At 42.2% G+C, this 19542-nt stretch overlaps 1 protein-coding gene across 2 annotated transcripts in view; it reads right to left on the bottom strand.

Annotated features, from left to right (window-relative positions):
• Nucleotides 1–3359: 3359 nt before the first annotated feature.
• Nucleotides 3360–19542, bottom strand: part of IBSP (integrin binding sialoprotein) — a 37304-nt gene continuing 21121 nt past the window's right edge. The window contains exons 1-7 of one of the 2 annotated variants that reach the window (XM_006266669.3): nucleotides 19120–19208; nucleotides 16768–16832; nucleotides 16093–16143; nucleotides 15326–15397; nucleotides 11347–11409; nucleotides 5622–5741; nucleotides 3360–4575 (exon numbers count right to left, since the gene is read on the bottom strand). In XM_006266669.3, the coding sequence (XP_006266731.2) occupies nucleotides 3949–4575; nucleotides 5622–5741; nucleotides 11347–11409; nucleotides 15326–15397; nucleotides 16093–16143; nucleotides 16768–16821 (987 nt within the window). In that variant the 5' untranslated portion in view covers nucleotides 16822–16832; nucleotides 19120–19208 and the 3' untranslated portion in view covers nucleotides 3360–3948. Of the gene's footprint in view, nucleotides 4576–5621; nucleotides 5742–11346; nucleotides 11410–15325; nucleotides 15398–16092; nucleotides 16144–16767; nucleotides 16833–19119; nucleotides 19209–19542 lie in introns of those variants that run through there. The other variant, XM_059722288.1, reaches the window with a different exon arrangement.

Raw genomic sequence — 19542 nt, 5'->3', positions numbered from 1 at the left:
GAGTGGGTCAATTCACTCTTCCTTTTTTTTTTTTTTGTGTTTACTTCACAGGGCAACCACCAGCCACGTCCCGCAGTGTGCGTCTCTGGGGATCCGCCCCTCCTCTGAGCTCCGCTCTCTCCAGCGGAGGTAAGTCTCTTATCCTCTAGGGATCTTCTTTTTTCCCCACTTTTTTTCTCCTTCAGATGCTTTCCCTTTTTTTTTTTTTCTTTTAAGACTCCCATCTCTTCATTCTTTCTTTCTCCCGGAGCTTCTATCCTTATATGGTAATGGCTCTGGAAGCGGCATTCTCCGGCTCTTTTCGCCGCATCCCTGTTTACTCTTTCACACCATCCCATTCAGGAGAGGGATGCATCAAGGCTGCCTGCTGTCAGGCCAGCTGTACACCTTGGCCCTGGAGCCCTTCTTTGTTCTCCTGCAGAGGCGGGTGGTGGGGTTGATGCTTTGGGAGCCAGCGGTGCGGCTGGTCCTGTCAGCATATGCTAACAATGTACTTCTTGCAGTCCAGGACTTAGGTGACCTGGCACAGGTGGAGGCCTGCCAGGCATTGTACTTGGTGGCCTCCTCTGCCCGGGTCAACTGGGTCAGGACATTCAGCTTGGTGGTAGGTGGCAGGTGGGCTCACTCCCACCTGTGCTCCACGGGATCTGCTGGAGCATGGGCTCGCTGCTCTACTTGGGGGTCTACCTGTCCTCCACAGACCTGTCTCCACCAGAGAATTAGCACCAGCTGGAGGCAAGGGTGGTGGAGCAGCTCAGGTGTGGGCTCCTGAGGCATCTCTCCCTACATAGGAGAGTGCTGGTGGTGAACCAGCTGGTTCTGTCCATGCGCTAGAAGCTCTTGCACATCCTGCCTGTACCCCCTGAGGTCCTGGTGGGGTTCCAGAGATAGGCACTAGAGTTTTCTGGCCAGGATGGCACTGGGTCACTGCAGAGGTACTGAACTTTCCCTTGCAGGAGGGAGGACAGGGCCTGGCTTGCCTGCACAGCCAGGTCCTGGCTTTCCACCTTCAGGACCTGCAGCAACTGCTATATGGTGTCAGTAACCAGGCAGCATGGTATACATATGTACAAGAGTGCTGATTCATGTATATTGGCGCAGCATGGCATGGGGCCATGTGCTTTTGGGCAGCTCCAAGTTGTCACCCAGGGCTGCACACTGCTCACAGGGGCCATTGGCTGCATGGCCCGGGTCCTGTGTGCACACAAGCAGCCTGGCTGGATGGCGTAGGGCTCATACACGCAGGACCTGGGCTGGTCCAACTGGTGGTCCCTGTGAGCAGCGCATAACCCCAAGTAACAGCCCGAAAGCACACGGCCCCACACCGCACTGAGCTGGGCCGCAGCAGCATACTGTGCCAGAGGCTGCATAGATACCTGGCAGCTTGGACCAAGCTGTGCTGCCCCATACAGCCCCACAGGGGGGCTGTGCCATGAGGCTAAGAGTGTAGCTACTGTTTCTGGTAAGCTGGGACTACCCAGCTTGCTTTTAGGAGTTCAAGTAGATAATATAAGACCTGGCCCTATTTCTCCCTACTTAACATATAACCAAAACTCAAAACAAACTTTAATCTTTTTAGTAGTTAGAAAAAAAATCAACTGCTACAGGAGGTGGAAATAGTAAAATAGTGTAAAAGCTGTGTTTCCTTCTAATATCACTTATAAGCTGTGGAACTGGGAAACTGACAACAAGAGGTCCTGGAAATCATTTTTGGAAAGTGACTTCTGATAATATTAGCACATAAAACAGATATGAAGAAATTGTAAATAAAATTTGGACTCATACCCAAATTTTTCTAAGATTACGTACCACCAGTTGACTCTCTTTCCAAAATGAATCTACCGCAATAGCATACATCCATTGTGAGAGCAATCTAATATTTCCTATATTATTAGAAATTATTTTAAAGCAGCAGTTGTAATATATGTTTTTGGGGGTTGTTTTGTTTTTGTAAAGGATGTAAGGCACCACTGATGTAACAGATCTAGATACATCTCCTGAATACAGCCTGACAATTTTGTTCAACTGTGTAATGATTCCATTATGTATTTGGATGTGAGCTGGACAACAGGACAAAGCCTTCAGAATTACTTTATTTTTTGATCTTGGGTCAAATTTGCTGAAGTGTTTAAGTGAATTGGGATGCTCAGTGCCACTTTCAAAAGTGATTTGACATGTATAAGGTCACTAGGACTTAGACTCCTAGGTCCCAAAACTGCCATTTGGGTGCTTTTAAAAACTTTACCCAACATTTGAATTTGAAGCCAGGCCTGGAGGTAAACATTTCGGGAAATGTTGGCTTCTCTCACTACAGAAACATCTTGAATGATAGCAACTAACAGGAAAGAGCCAGCAGAGCTCTGAATGTTTATAGTCCCAATGCTTCTGAGACGGAGTGAGCCAGACCATGCCCGTGGTATAATTATAATGGTTTTGTGATGCATCCAGAGTTTTACTGTAGCCCAGAATGAGAATAGAAACTCATTTTCCAGTTAGACCTATATTAGGATTTGAACACAGGTTTCTTTTCTAGAAGTGTAAAGCTAGTGCAATAACTGCAATTAACCCATTACTATACCCAGAACATATGAGATGACGAGGCATATATTACTAGTAGGATTCCTTTAGTTAGTCTCTTTTCTCAACAAAGAGCAAGTTTATTTAGAATAACTCCATCTAGTCATCTTCTGCCATCTTGCTTACACTTGCATGTGTGTTGAGGTGATAGGCTTGATACTTTTGGGCTACCACATAACAATACAAATCTCATTAGAAAATGCTAATGCAGTTAGTCACTATGTTGTGGCATAGATCCAAAGATCCCTAGGTGCTGATTTAGAGGGAGCACCAGAAAGGCAACACCCAGAGAGCCTGTACCATGTCACACCATGGCAGCAGCAGCCCATGCACAGAGAGGTAAGACTTTCCAGTGCTTGGCCTCCTGTTTCCCCTTGCTATTGAGTGTCTCTGAACTATCATAATTCTCTACAGATTGAAAGCGCATTGTTACCAAATGATACAACTTTGAACTTCTACATGGGCATTCAGAAGAGCATTTGCTTTTCCCGTATATTTGCTTAGGGTTAGATTCTGTTGTTCATACTCACAACAAAGCGGGTGGTACCTCTCCCCAGGGACTGCCCTGTGGATCTCTCTCAACTTTACAGATGATGGGACAGCCTCAGAGATTCAAGGCCCAGCTTTCAAAACCAAACCAATTGCAAGTGTAAAAAAAGCATAATCATGTTGAAAGTTCCCCACTGTATCAGTTGAGTCTGGTCCATTGAGTGGAAGACTAGCAACAGAAATGAAGCAGGTTTTTTAAAAGTTATTTCTTAAGCACAACATGTTCAAAATAATTGCTTTAAAATGAGTTTTGAGTTTAATATAAACAATGGATAGACTGCAAATATAACGTGTACAACAAAACTCATTTTATGATAATGCCATCTTATACACAATATTCCTCAGTATTGAGATTAAAATGCTACGGTCCCTGGTAGGGTATATAAATGTCCACACCAAGTGTATGAATCCTGGTCAAAAGCATGTATTTAATAGGGTGGTGTCACTCATTCAACATAACATTTACTAGGTGTAATTAACATGTTAAGCAAATGCATGTTCAAGCAGTTTAGTGCATATTAAGTACCATTGTAGCATTGCTAAATTGTTCCCTTTCAGGCAATATTATCTAACATACTAACTTTAATACATGCAAACCTGAATAGGTGACAGCACTCCAGTGATTTGCAACCACTGCAAGTGAACGTGTGACTACCTCCATAGAGAGCTTTTTTTTTTTTTTTTTAAACTAAGAACCAGGGTTTTTTTTTCTTTTTTATACAGGCACCAAGTTACATTTTGTCATACTTTCCTGAGTTGAACTTTGAAAACAATTGCTATGCAGAGTATTAGCATTAACAAGATCAATCAAGGTCTTGCTCTTCATTGACTATAATAGTAATCATGGCCATAGACATCATATCCATGCCCTTTGTAATAGCTGTACTCATCTTCATAAGTTCTGTAGGTGTCTCCGCGGGGGTACCCATTCTCGCTTCCGTAGTTATAATCTGTTTGGCTTTCATATCCGTTTTCATAGCCGGGGGTAGGACTTTCTTCATACCCATAACCCTCCTGATCTACAGTGGTGGTAGTGTCATAAGGCACCTCATCCTCAGTGGTAGTTGTGTCATACAGCCCCTGATCTCCAGTGGTGGTGATGACAGTCGTTGCTTCAGTTTCATTTTCTTCCTCCTCTTCTTCCTCCTCATTTCCCCCTTCAGCCCCCTCATTGCCATTGCCTTCCCCATTCTCACCTAGGCCATTACTTCCATTCCCAGTCTCTGCTTCAGTAGTGTTGGTGCTAGTGCCATTAATGCCATTTCCATTTTCATCCACTTTTTCTTCATTTCCATTTTCCTCCTCTTCATTGTCCTCCTCCTCATTTTCATCACTATCTTCATTTTCAGAGCCTTTGCTCATCCCACCTTTTTCTGGAGCCTTGCCCTTTCCCCCCCTTTTAAGGGCTTCACTCTTCTCTTCTTTCTCAGGACCTTTGCAGTCTTGGCCCTGGGTTGCACATGGCAAAGAATTCAGAATTATGAAGGGATAAGTATACAAGGCAGCAACACAGCCTTTTAAAAAAATTAAATATAGGGCCATATACTAGGATCTTTACTTCAGGCTTGATGAGCTTTACCCTTACATGACTACAGGGAAAAATAGGAGCAGAGAAGAAACCTGCTACTTGCATGCCTTTCAGTCATGGCCTATTCATGCAGGGCAGGGTAGGACAGGACAAGACAAGAATTACACTAAATTACACTATAGATGCTTCCCCAGTTCCAACAGCTGATGGCGGGGGGAGGGGAGGTGTCCACCCATCTTTCCAATATACAAAATTACACAGGGGCTAGAAACAGCAATAAGGTACACATTTTAAAAACTGTAACACATTACACTGACCTCATCTTCTCTGCTCAGCACAGGGCACATAAAATCCATGTGCCTGAGGAATGCTATATTACATGAGGTATAGGATCTAGTCACATAGTGGGTGATACAGTCATGCAGGCTATCGCCACAGACACTTGCTCCTGTACAGCTTGGCTTACCATCTACTTGCTCCTTAGCTTGTACTAAGAAGCTGAATGTGCTTCAGAGATTGAACATTGAAAAAATGTATTTTATAGCACTGTTGATCTCTCTTGTTTGTTGGAAGCAGATAGATTTATGGCACAGTGAAACCTGTCTCTACATTGGAAACTCTTTGGGATAGGGACTTTCTGTGTACATATATACAGTGCCTACCACTATGGGTTCTTCTACCAGGTCTAGGCCTATAGGAGCTATTGAAACAAATAATAAATGCCCTAGATTTTTTTTTTAATGGGGTGTATCAGTGGGAACCTTCTTGTAAAAGGCTTACCCAGTGCATATTAGGAGTGACTTCACTGATGTCCACTGCCTGACACCAGAGTAAAAGGGGCAAACGGAATCAAGGCTAAGACACTTGATGATTCTTCAGGCTAGTCTATTTAGGCAGGGGGTCATCTCATCAAGGAGGTCTCTTGTATAGGCTCCACTGTATTATACTGGAGGTCTGCAAACCTTACCTTCTTAGGAGCTTTGGTTTCTCCTTTGCTAAATCCCTTCTTGTCTACGGGGACCTTCCCAGTGGGAGCCTCTGTGGTGGTCTCTTCACCTTCATTCTCCCCTTCGTTAGACTGTTCCTGCTGAGATATTACATGAGATTGATCACAAAGGCTGTTTAGTTTCAGAGAAACAATCCCAACAAGTAAGCATTTCATAAGCTTTTTTCACATAAAATTCTTTTTCTCTTTATTCCTTTTCCTTTCTGAAATTGTGAAACCAAGTACTATAAGTTTGGATCTGTATTCAGATAAAATGCAAGTACTAAGGTAAGACTGTCAGATCCGGGTGCTTGCAAATAGTTCCAGGTCAACAAAGCATATGTTTTTGCACCTCAGGTACAAGTGATTACAACTATTGAAACACGTTGTAAAGTCAGAAAAGACATGGTGTCTATATATATAAACATTGAACAATTAGGACCACTTTAAATTTTGTATTGTATAGAACAAGGGCTTTCAAACTTGTCTTCTACTGTGTGGACTGTATCTCAGGTCCACCTCATGGCCCATTTGCCCTGTCAGCCATGATTCAGACACATCCCAGAAATACACTCCTCAGATCAGTGGGACTTGTTCTGGGTTTGTATTTTCCCAAGAAATTTGTATGATGTTTCAATAAAAAAACAAAAGTAGGCTCACCTTTCCATTGTAATTAAATTTCAGTGACTAAAGTCAAATGTTTCTGTTTGGGTTAAATATTTAATGGTGGATGTAATTTGAAAAACCCAAACAAAACTTTCAAGTAAGGTTAACTGAGCTCATTTTACCTAACTTCAAATACAATCCAGCATTGAGGGTTAGAAAGTTGGGTTTGAAACCAGACATGATTAGGTTTGCCTTCTGCTTTGGAGAGACTGTAGAAACAGCAGAGGAAAATATTTTAGTGTAGGAAGAGTATGCAAAGTAGATCAAAGAAGTATGAAGAGTAAAGAAATACAGAGAAACTGTAGAAAAGGAGCAGAGCACATAGAATGAAAAATTGTAATGAAAAAATAAAAACCATATATTTAGAGGACCTCACTTCTGCCTATTCATCTTTGAGTTTTTTGGGTTTTTTTTAATCTTGAATACATAACAATAAAACCGTTATGTAGCATTCTATATGGTAACAGCAGTTTTGACTACCACACAGCATTTATGATGGCTAGGAAGAAATATAAATGGTATTTTGATTGATTTCATCTTTGCTGTGAAAGTAAAGTCCATGTCCTTCTTGGGAAGTGGATGCAGAAGACAGTCTTTTTAGGTTCGATGCTCAGGTGACATTTCTAGAAGGTGAATAGAAGGCAGGATGAAAATTTAACCATTGAGACTGGTGAGGAATAGCTCCTCATGTTCTTAAAGCTATGATTGGGAGTGTGGGAAACTTGAACTGTAGATAGCTACATGATTACTTTGATATTGGGTCTTTCAGTAGTTCTTCTTGCTCACCTCGCTTAACTTTCCTTTGCTATTTTTGCACGTGACTTTTGTATTAAAATTTGGAACGAATGTTCCTTGTCCTATGCACCTTTAATTGTAGAGACAGCCTTTAAACAGTAGTAAGATGCTAAGGATGGGAAAACAGTTTCATTTGACTTCTTTCATCCAAGCTTGCTATTCACTATTTAAAAAGGAATCAAGAGAAGCAACCCTTATATTTTAGGTAAACTCAAACACTTAAAATTAGGGTTAATTTATGCCAGTGAAAGCCTAAGTAATTTTCTTCTCTGTTGAAAGAACCACCAAATTGCATGGTGCAGCTGGCTGTTTGGATGGGACTCAGAGGTTACCATGACCCCTATAAAATAACTACTATAACGTAGCTGTTTACATAGTCATTGCTGAATTCAGCCCTTTCATTATAAATTGTCTTCCTTTCCATTGTCTATAAGCAAAACCTTCCACATATATATCTTCACTTGGGAACTTTTTTAAAGCAATCATGAATCAAGTCAGGGTTTCACTAAACCATTTCAATTCACCTTCAGAAATGACTATATGAAAACTCAACTCCATTAAATAAAACCTCAGGATTATGAGTAAAAACATTTTAAAAGAAAGATAAAGGCTTTTAAAACACCTAGGAGAACCTAGGCTTATGTTTCAAGAGACTGTTTTTCTTCTGCCAGACTGGTTTCACAAACACCTACAGCAGTGTACAAGATGCAGATATGCTGGCTCTCTTTCAGGTTTTATGCGTGGCAATACTTTCTGAGGACAAAATAGATACCTGACTCTAATCTTGGCTGATGAGTAATAGAGGAAATCTTTTTTACTATTTTTTTTTTTCAAATACAGTACAGGCAACCCCCAGTTAACACGATTTTGCTTACCATGGTTTCGTTATAACACTCATTTAAAATACCTACCTGGTTTCACTTAGCGCTCAGTGTGTTTTGTTATAGCATTCAGCGTGGAGGGTGGGGAGAAGTAGTCGCAGCAGCAGCAGTGGTGCCATTATCATTGAGTGAAGCGGTGAGTGGCAGCTGACGGATCCCAGGGGAAAGTAGCAGGAGCCTGGGGTCCAGTCCGGCACATGGTGCTGCAACAGCCGGCGGGTGGGGAGGAGTGGCGCTGGTGGCAGCAAGAAGGGAAGGGTGGGAGGTGGGACTGTGGGGCTTGGGCCAGTGACCAAGGCTGGGGCCCGAGGCCAGGGCCGGCAGGAGCGCAGGGCCCGAGACCAGGGCCGGCAGAAGCGCGGGGCCTGAGCCAGTGCAAGCCAAGGACATGTGTGCAGGGTTCCCCGCGCCAGGCTGCAGCGGGGCCAAGCCCGTGGAGCCCTCCCATCCCTAAGCTGCAGCCCATGACCCATTCCACTCCTGTCATGCATCCACGTGTGGGGTGCAGACACCATCCTGATCTTCCCCCGTGCTGGCTGGAGCCCTACTGCCTTCTCGCTGTTAATCCCTGGGCATGCAGGTCCCTGACTCAGGCCCCGCAGGTGGGGTGGCTGGGGCTGGTGGCCAGTAGGGGTGGGCTGGCACGGGCTATCGCGGTAATGGAACAATGAGGCCAGGAGGAGCCAATGCCTCCCCTGACGCAGCCCGCGCAGTGCCATGCTGAGAGCGGCAGGGCCAGGGCCGGCAGGTGGTGCAGAACCAATTATATTTATTTACATTAAACCCTATAGGAAAATGGGCTTTATTTAACGGTGTTTCACTTAGCGCTCGGTTTTTCCAGAACCAATTAAGAGCGCTAAGTGGGGGTTGCCTGTATTACGTCTACTGATGAACATAAGCCACCACTACGTATATATCACATCTAACTTAAGAAATGGGGCCTTTCTTTTTGTGAGTATAATTTTTATTCTTGCAAATAATATCACCAGCTAATAGCCCAAAGCCAAATGTTCATCATCAAATACATAACCAGACCTGCATTTGCACCTATAATAAACCCTGTGTCATTTTAAAATGAGGACTGTCTCTAAATATGTCCATTTTTATTTTCCACAGAAGCTGCTGGAGCTGGGTGCCCCTATTTCTCAGTCCCCAATTTGAGACATCTTGGGCCTGTTTTCAAGCAGTATATGCTCACCATGTTCTGAAAAATCAAGCACTTTGAAGCATCTCTCCTTAGGTTCTCAAAAATCACCAGTCACCATGCTAAATTTTAGCTGAAATGTTTTAAGCTATTTGCATTTGTCCACGAGCAAGGCACGTTTGGGGGCATTCTGGGTCAAAGTCCTCTTTTTCCTCTCTCTTTCGCAAAGTGAAAGGACAAATGTATTCTCTGTTAGTTCAGTCTCCATCTTATCTGCCAGGAAAGGTGTTCCTACTGTTCACCAGGGCACCTGATGAGCAAACCAGGAGTAATGGCCAAAAACACTTGGAAGATCAATTCAGGCTCAACATTAGGAAAAACTTCTTCACAGTCAGGCTGTCCAGACTGCAATAAGCTCCCTCCAGAAGTGGTGCAGTCACCTACCCTGTAAAGCTTCAAGAGGAGCCTAGACAGTCACCTTGTTGGGGTCACCTGGCCCCCAGTTATCTTTCCTGCTTGGTGCAGGGGGCTGGACCTGATGATCTTCCAAGGTCCCTTCCCGCCTTACAATCTATGAAACTTAAGAATTCAGGATTGCTGCCAATAGATACTAAAGGCCTACATTATGGAGACAAAGCAAAGGCATGAAATAGTTTTTGCTTTGTGTAAAATTACCTACTGTTCACCTTCCAACTTGTGGGGTTTCACCCCAATGGATCCATACTTTGTATGGAAATACCAGAGCCCTGTCTCGGCTATGCTTCCCCAGCTCAGCCTTGTGCTGAATTGCAGAGGTCACCACAAAGCACAGGTTCTCCATGCATGGAGATCCCAGATAGTTATTACCTCCTGTCAGACTGGCATATAGATTTTAAGCTGCCTTTGGGTACTAGGCATCCATAAAGAGCTTCTGAGAATTTAACCCTGGGCCTTTTCAAGGAAATTGCGTAATTATTTCCAGTTCGTGGATTCAGGAACATGAAACACTCCCTTCTTGGAGTACTGGAGTAGCTAACACCACTGAGTTATTTAAGAGTATGTGGAAGCCAGGTAAACAATAGGATATAATGGCATTTTTGTAATTTGTAACAGTCATTCAAGGCCCAAAATTCAGCATTATAAATACAGAAATGTCTGTGCACATATTGACCCAACAGACCACAATTACCAAAGAAGCTATTATTGGTGTCCAGGTAAAAATATGCGTTTCCCAAAATAGCTTGTACATTCAAATACATATTTACCAAAGGGATTATATCAATTTTGGAGGAGCCAACACAATCTAGAAGGTAAAAAAATAATAGAGGATCCCTAACTTCCCAGATTGCAAATATATTCATAGTTATGTCGGGGAAGCATCATCTGTAGTCAGTATGTTCCTTTGTTTTATTAATGGGTTCGCTTTGAGTTAATTCTATTACCACATTTGGGTTTTGGATCACTCTGTTCCCTAGAGGATCATGTTGCAGAGTCCTGTGGTGAGGAAACAAGGAAAACTACTTCTTTGTAAATAAAATAAGCACTGGTGAATCACCAAACCCAAGAACAGTGCAGAAGATTGCAGGCTGCTGTACATAACCCCCTCCACAAAGAACAGACCCAGACAAAGGGCCAAATCATCAGCTAGCATATTATTGTCAGACCTTTGCAAATTTGCACGCACTGCACAGCTGGTGCACAGGCTTCCTGAGAAAGAGAGAGTTCATCTCCGTAATGCTACCCTGTTTTTGAATGCAACTTATTGTGGGATCTAAATGGCAGCAACCCTCTCCATCATTTGTGCCTTGGTTTACTCATCTGTAAAAAGCAAACAAGCACTTACCTGCTTCACAGGATTGTGTGTCTGATTCATCATTCTATATGATCTGTGCTCATATGGTATGTGTAGAGACCTGAGCTTCTTGCAAGGAAGGAGCTACTTAAGTGTAAAGCATGATTAGCATTCCAAGCTGGTAAGCCTGCAGTAGGTCTGGTTCTGTAATATCTCAGTTTCTAAGGCTCTGAAACCAGAAAGCCCTGACTCTGTGTCAAACATTACTTCTTTTTTTAGATGAAATAGGTCTTAAAAACAACTCAGTCCAGAATGGAAACCTGTGGGCAGTTAAGTAATCCTAACTATGCTCATTCAAAGAGGACAGGCTATAAAAAAATTGTCCCCAATTTTTTGCTTTTTTTGCATGTTGCTCAGTTTGTTTTGACAATGTCTGCACACGTTACTTACCCCCTCTTCCTCCTCTTCATCTGAGCTATCACCATCCCCTTCCTCTTCTGATGAGTCACTGCTCTAAACAAAAGGAGAAATATGAGCATTTTATTTCATGTGCACCCAGGAAAGACCCAGCTCACTCAAATATTGGTGGGGTACTGTTCACATCAAAGTTAATGGAAGCTGTGTGAGGCTGCATATAATGCAGGTACCTCTGCAACAGTTATTCATCTTTAAGGATGTCCAAAATGTTCAACAGATTCTGTTGATCCAATAATTAAGAAGGGGAACTATTGATAGAGAGTGATGTGGGGAAGAATTTGTAACGTCAGTCTAAATATGAGATGTGTATGGAATGCAATATTCAAAGTCACACTGATAGTTCTACCAACTTCCCAGGGAAGGAAGCTGTACATGTAGAGAGAGGGTAGTTTTCAATGTAGAGATAGGGAAAGTGCTTTTCATCCCAGAACATTTCATACAATATTATGCAAGTGCAGCAAGCCATGCAAGTGACTTTCAGGGTGAAGCCAGCCAGAACACAACTGCTTCACAATTACTTTGTGAAGTGACACATCTGTACATATCACAGAGGTATCTAGGAACTTCTTGAAACTTCACACAGGTGACAGATTTTAAGATCTTGCCTCAGCCATATATTCAGTGGGCTTCATGAAACTTTGGGTGTGTAGAAGAAGCAGGGGCTCTAGATTGAAACAGTGGATTTTTTAAAATACTGCTTCAATTTAGGGTGAAGTGAACCCCATGTTGTGCACGCACCCATGCACTTACCCGCCTCTCTGGCAGCAGGGAGGAGAGGGCAAGCTGCTGGGAGGTGGAGCAGTCCCTGGGCTGTGGGGGGCAGGGCTGGTGCTTCCTTCGCAGCAGTGGTGGCCCCCCCTACAAGGCAGCACCTACCCACAGGCACCTGGCTCGGGTGGTCCTGGGGAGCACCACAGCTGCGGAGGGAATCACCGAACAGGCAGGCAGGCTCCAGGGAAAAAAAATGGGAAAAAAAAGATCAGGCTTGCTGCTTTTTTTTTTCTTGGTTGGAGCCTGCCTTCCATGGGCTTCCTGCAGAGTCCCTGAGCTGCACGGAGCCTGGTGTTTCGCTCCATGGCTGTAGGACAGCAAACTAAAAGTCCTTGGAGGAATTTTAGTTTGCTGTGCCCCAAGTCATTTAAGGCTCATTATGCCACTGAATTTGCCACAGTGGCTGGAATTACTGTGCAATATGCTGCTGACATGTGCAAACACCAACACCATTAAAGCGGTGCAAAAACATTTAACCCGCTTTAAAGTGTTGTGCACACATGTACCTCATTTCGTGTACACACAGCTTATGAGGGTAGATGGCAAGGCCAAACCGATTTAGAGTTCAGTCCTCATCCTTTTGAGACACTAACCCTTTCAAGCCTATTTAGCCTACTATGCTGCTTCTTTCAAGTGGAACAAGCAACTCCATTGCTGCTCAGAGAATTTCATCTCTTGTGTCATTGCAAGGTATGCTTCTCTTTGCAGAAACTCTTCCAACAAACATCCTTCCTCCTCAAAAATATATCCTGAATTACATATATTATACTTTGAAATTCTCCCAGTAAGCCCAGAGTTTCCTGGAAAAAAATAGAACTCAAGAAAATCAGGTATAGGGAAGATTATTCTTCCTGGTCAGTGCTGCCATCTCCAAGCTGGGGTTCCTAACAACTGCCTATGTGGCACTTGATATTTTCAGTACAATGCTCAGTTGTTTAATTAATGAGATTAATGAGAGTCAGGGTACCAGAATCCAGTTTCATCCGTCTGTGAGGCAGTAAGCAAATGTGTTGGGTAGAGATGCTGTTAAATGGGTGTGGTTTATCTGGCTTTAAGTTTTGGCCCAGACGTGCATAACATTTTGACCAAACATCTTTATAATGTTTACTCTTTGCCATTGGGTTCCAGGGATGGGGTACTCACTCAGACCTCCATGCCTTTGGGGTTCTGTCCTCCAGTCACCATTTGGCAGAGACTGGTGGGGTTCTAAACAGCTTTATCTTTATTAGGAACAGGATTCAGCAACTCACATGCTCACAACTTGCAGGGAGAACTACAAGTACCGACCACCACAAACCACACCTACAGGGCATCAGGGAAGAGACTGGATCATCCTACTCCTGGCCCTTTAAAGGTACAGTCCGTATAACACAATCTTAAGCACCCTTCTTATAAATGTTTACTACCACTAAAACATTGCCAAATCACCAGTTTTCCACACAGAGCTTTAGTATGACAATTTTTATTGTTAGAGGTGTGGAAAGGAAGGGTGTAATGAAATCTCCAAAGTCCAAAGGTGTTTGTGCCTTTGTACTTTCAGACCCTTTCCGTGGACAGACCTGATCGGCATGCTTAGAAACTATGTAAGAGATGTGTGTGTAGGATTCTTCACTGACATTTTAAGACCAAGCCAAGGATGGGCCAGTACAAAAACATCCATGTACCCACAGGACATACCAAATCACTGTGTGGCTGAAGCATCACTCCAAGATGCCTGAAAACTTTTAGCTTTTGAGCGAGCCCTCTTTCAAAAGTACAGCTGATGCCTCAGCATTCGATTGCATTCCAGTAACAAGAGACTCTGTGAAAACTGTTTTGAGTCACTTCACTTAAAAAAAACTATTTATACTAAACACTGCCATTTCTCTTCATATGAGTAAGAGCATGACTCTTATGGAGCAGAATTACTTTTTAAAATGGAGTTTCCTTGCTAGCGTGATGCCCTGTGTAATCATATGTGCTGTTTTCCTGTAGAATTGAACCATACTATGACCTGCCATTTTGGCAAGGTAAGTGATACATGGCTGTGTTGGCTGCAGCTCTGGGGATCTGTGGTGTTATTTGTCTATTGATTTAACCTTCCAACTATTTTATTTGTATGAATTTGTCTTTAAAATCAAGATGTATCATGTTAGACCAAACACCTTTGGAACACAGATACTGGGAGGAGAGGAGGTTGGTAAATCTGGCTCCATTGGGCTCTATCTGTGACTGTCTGACAGTTCCTTTCTGGTGCCTTTTACATCAGAGACTGGGGAGCTGGTCCAAGGTAATTTGCTGATTCTGTTTCCACACATGCAAGAGCCCCAGCTCAGAGATCACAGTGGAAACTTTCCCAGGGAGAAAGGTGTGGTTGGGGATTTCTGCACCATGTCTGACTGCCAGTTTAAGCCACAAGCAACCAGACACAAATTAGGGCAACTGGAAAAAAATGATATAGTGAAACTGATTCTCCTTTCACTTACACCAGCCTTACACTGGTGTAAATGTTGACTTCAGTTAAATTAATCCTGATTTACATCACTGCAAATCCATCAGAATTAGTTTCAGTGGTTAGACTGCCCGTCAGGCTAGATTAGAAAATGTTCCACACCATTACTGCTCCCTGGAGCCTTGATTTTATTCAAACCAGCTGAGAATCTGTCCCACCAGGGCCCTGTTTAGCTACTTAAGGTTTCTCTCCTTGGCACAATTTCATTTCGGCCAGAAGAATATGTGAAATTAAAGCTTAGTGGCAATGAAGTCACTGAAGCCAGGATTTCAAATCTGTTTTGACAATACACTTGAGCAGCTCACCCAACTCCATTTTAAATTATAGAGAAAAATTGCTCAAACCCAGAAGAGAATTTGAGAGATTTGCACAACCTTATACTAGGCTAGCTTTAACCAGCCTAATAATATATTACCATCCCTAAGGGCAGTCCACTGAATGTGCTGAATCCAATTCAGTCCTGCTGCAAGTGAACATACTGCTACTGTTTTTAAGTAAAAACAATGAATTATTCCTACTTATGCCACAGCGGAGTTCAAACTGACCCACACCAGCCTTTGAACCATTTGACATTTACAATGACTTTTGTCCAATGAGTGTCTTAAATGTGTATGTACAGTACCATAATCTAACAGGCAATGTTAAGGAGCTTACTTTAAAATAAAATCAGATTTTAAAAGCTGCATTTACCTGCATTCTTCTCTGTGGTGGATACACATAGGCATATCTGTAAAAATAATATCGATGCCTGTTCTTGAAAACCTAGTAGAAAAGTAAAGAAACCATATCAATTTTGGTTTCAAGTACTGAAGCTTAAAAAACATGCAAGGATAAATCCAAGAGCATGAACGAAGTACTGCAGATCCAACAAAGGTGTGAAATTACAATGTACTGGCTACACCACACATGCCTGTAGACATGCTGGGAAGCTGCTTCAATGCACTGTAATTGCAGCACATTAGAGCAGACTCGATTAATCAAGTATGCTGGAGCATACTAATTAGCATGCTCCAGCCAGCCTTCATGTCTTATGCATCAGCATTCCTGTGCTTCAAAAAGGCGATGTGGGCTCTTTAACTAAAGCTTGTTTGACAAGCTTTAGTTAAAGCATCCCCGCCACTATTCTGAAGTACAGGGGCGCTGGTACATAAGATGCTGTGGTACTTTAATTAGATTGGCTTTCAGAGCTGCTCTAATTAAAGTGCCCTCCCCCCACCCTGGAGCACATGAAAAATGCCCTAACTGCCCAGGCACATGCTCTTATTCTGCAGCAAGAGGTAGCTATCACAATTTCACTGAGGGCTAAACTACCTCTCATTTTACTGTAGAATAGGAACAGAGTCAGGTAGCACAGAGTCATTAACATACTCCTGTAAGTTCATACCTTTGCCTACCTTGTAATAGTTTCTTATGCCCCCCCAAAAGACAAATATAGCTCAGCAAATCCAGTCTCATACCGCATTTTCTTCAGAGTCATCTGATTTTGCTCTTCTGCGGAAGCTCTTGATCTATAAGAAAAAAGGTTGAGTTACCGAATGTGCCTCACATTTACAAAAGGCACCAAGGCTATTTGATTGCAGCATTCTAACTTTTCAAATGATTTGTGATGGTACATACATTCGTTACATTTAAACGCCCATCTTTGCAGGCATTAAGAGGAGTTAAATTGGGCAAAAAAATGGCAGACCTGATTTAAGTTAGTTCACTTCTTCAAATTAACTAACTTAGATCAGGAACAGGTTAACTCAATCTATCAAACATCAGTACATATTTGAAGCGCAGCCCTGGGCCTGGGAAAACTCGGCTTGCCTCAGCCCTGGGGCTGTGCTCTTCTTACCCTGCCCCACACGTTTTACCCTGATGGGGCTATTTTTAGCCATCTGACCCTCCCACCTACAGACCCACCCACCCCTCTCTAATGCTGCCAACCCCCCTCCCAGTCCCTCCTGCCCCTTCCTGCACCCCAAGTTACTTACACATGGTTCCCCATGTAGTTTTCAGCACCAGTGAATGGCAGTACACACCACTCCTGGTCTACATTAACGTGGCTTATAGTAAGCTGCATGAACATAGACCAGGAAGGATGAATGACTGGATGCACCCTAAGTTAGTGAACTGTTGGGGTTACTCACTGAGAAAGCACAAGCTATTCCCAAAAGGCAGATAAAAATAAGTGCAGTCTTCATTGTTATATTTTCTGAAAGTAACAAACAGCGTATTGTCAGCACAATTTTTTTCACGTTTACAAAATACTGAAACAGCAACAAAGCTATTAAGATAAAAATCAGGTAGTCTTTTCATCCAGAGATATCCCAGTGAAACAGGCAGGCTATCTATAGCAAATAATTGTATCTGTATGTCATTTCACAGACAAACATAAAAGCTGCTTCTCTAAGAATATGACCATTTCTGGGATTGAATGTGTCATCTCAAGATAGTAAAATCCACTGAGATACATTGTCTGATACATTTTTCCTTTCCCTCAATTGACAAATCATTCATCAATCAGTCCTGAGTTCTGCAATATATTTGTTCTTTGCAAGTATTCACAAAATAGTATCTAAAAGCAAAGTAAATCAATTTTGTGGACTAAGCCTCTGTTTGCAAGGTCTGACTGGTCTTTTAGGCCACATGTGATTGCTTCCCTTTCCCTGATGGATGACCTGGGACATTTTAGAAAACAGGAGAAAGTGAATGATGAAGTGTGAGCAATTATAGTGACAAATATATATCCAATATGAATTCTCAGACAAATGCTCTTTCATATGAGAGTTCACAAAGCTTCTGGCAACTGCAACCACTTTCACAAATAAACAAACATTTGTCCTTGTAAACTAAAAATACCCCTATCACCTTATGAATAATAGCAGGAAAAGTTTATCACATTTATTCATAAAAATATTAATGAATCACTTTCTGTATTATTCACCCAAAAGTCACGTTAACTTCCAACAAAGCTCAGTAACACTAAGAAATACTAAAATGCAGTAAATCACTAATATATAATATTGGCACTTCAGAAGGAAATATTTAGATAAACAGAATGACATGTTAATATCAATATGTCCAGGGCAGCAAAACCCGGATTATCCTTAGAGATCTTCCATCCAAGAAATAATTGGGTCCAAACTTTGCTTGGTCAATGCAATCAGAAGATCATGAATGAGAGGGTAGGTCGCTAGAGGATTTAGATAACATTCGTGTTTAGATAGCCCGATATTTCACTGATTTACGTAATCCAGGACCTCCTGATTGAAAAACAGTCTTTTGAACTTTTCTCCAAACCTGCCTAAAATCTCAAGATCTTGGCAGACTGAACAGTTTTCTGTAGTCTCCATGGGACACGCTGACCTTTGAGGTCTTTGAGGAACACATAGGAGATTTCACTAACATCTACTGCTTTCTTCAGTTTCCGAAACTACCCAGTTATGGCCAGGAGGCAGGTGACAGCTCCACTTCCTTGTTATACGCTACAGCAACAAGAACAGGAAACACATCTGTAGTTCCATACAGCTTTCTCTTTCAGGCCTATACATCTGAGACAAGGCTGGGGGAGGGAAATCTGCCTTTCAGTAGAAAGGTGTTTTGGAAAAACTATTACCCAACACCCCAAATCCTAACTCCCTAGTAAATGGCAAGGAGATCTAGACACTAGGAGTAAGATATGGACCTGGGACAAGTGAGAGCCACTGTAACGTAGTTGATAATGTAACTACATTTGCACCTGCCCGCCTTTGGTCCCTGACTATAATTTATCTTCTCGGAATTATAGATTTCTCTTTGGTAGAGGAAGCTTGCTCCTAGAAGCAAAATATCCATAGCTTAAGCATTACATACTCACTTATTTCATGAAGGCGAGAGATCAGATGCTTAAAGTCAATCAGTGTAGCTCTAAAAACTTTAGGAGACCTACACTGATTTATACCATCTAAGGATGTGCCTGAACAGCTGAAAATTGCACCTATTTATAACATTTGCTAAATCCATCTAAGCTCCATGTTTGTGACAGTTTCCTTGACTGAATTTGTAATAAGATATGTTGCTTTTTTCTGCTGATCTATGGAGAAACCTGTTTTCTTCCACACTAGGATATTTCTTTTGCTGTTTTCTTTCACACTCGGATATTTTTTATGCTGTAGTAAAGTCAGGCTGGGAAAAAAGCAGTAAAACAACCCTGTTTTTTTAAATATTCAGTGAGGTTTGAGTGCATTTCAGTTATGAAGTACATTGTTTCACATTTTCTTTTGGGTCCTATGCAGAAGCTGATGGTGAGTTACAGCAAAGTATGGCAGAGCCGGTGATCTTGTCAATAAGCATTATTACAGCAATCAAGTATTATTACAGAAATCACACTGCCTTATAAAGAGTACAGAGCATGTTTCAATCCCTTGAAAAGGAGAGAACCAGTAGGTTAGAAATACTGGTGGAAAAGCTTATCAATTTCATTTTAGACACTATATAAAAAAACTAAGCAGAGGTCCTACCTGTTTGCAGTCCTGAAGTATGCAAGCTAGTTGCAAGCCAGTGGACAGAGATTTACTAGTTCTTCTGCTTGCTCACTGTAATTCTACTGAAATATAAACTCTATTTTTGCCCTCTGGTAGCCAATCACTGCTTTGCCCTATATGATGTCAGTAAGTGGACTCTTACCAGAAAACCTCCAAACTTCAACACTTTTCTAGTCACAGATTTAGTTTATAAACATAAAACATTGTTCCAGTGCCAGGAGGTTTGTATCGTTCCATTTAATTGAAGGTTTGGGCTGAGATGAATGGCTAGGAGGCTGAAATACATATTCCGGATTTAAAATAAAATAAATATTGGGAAATCTGTTTTGGGGGATTTTTTGGAAATTCTGTTAGTGTCTTGCAAAGACGGTACACAAAGAGTCCTGAATCTTCTCTTAA

The sequence above is a fragment of the Alligator mississippiensis genome, chromosome 2, assembly GCF_030867095.1.
Source record: "Alligator mississippiensis isolate rAllMis1 chromosome 2, rAllMis1, whole genome shotgun sequence".
NCBI lineage: Eukaryota > Metazoa > Chordata > Crocodylia > Alligatoridae > Alligator > Alligator mississippiensis.
This window is presented reverse-complemented; position numbering and strand designations above follow the sequence as displayed.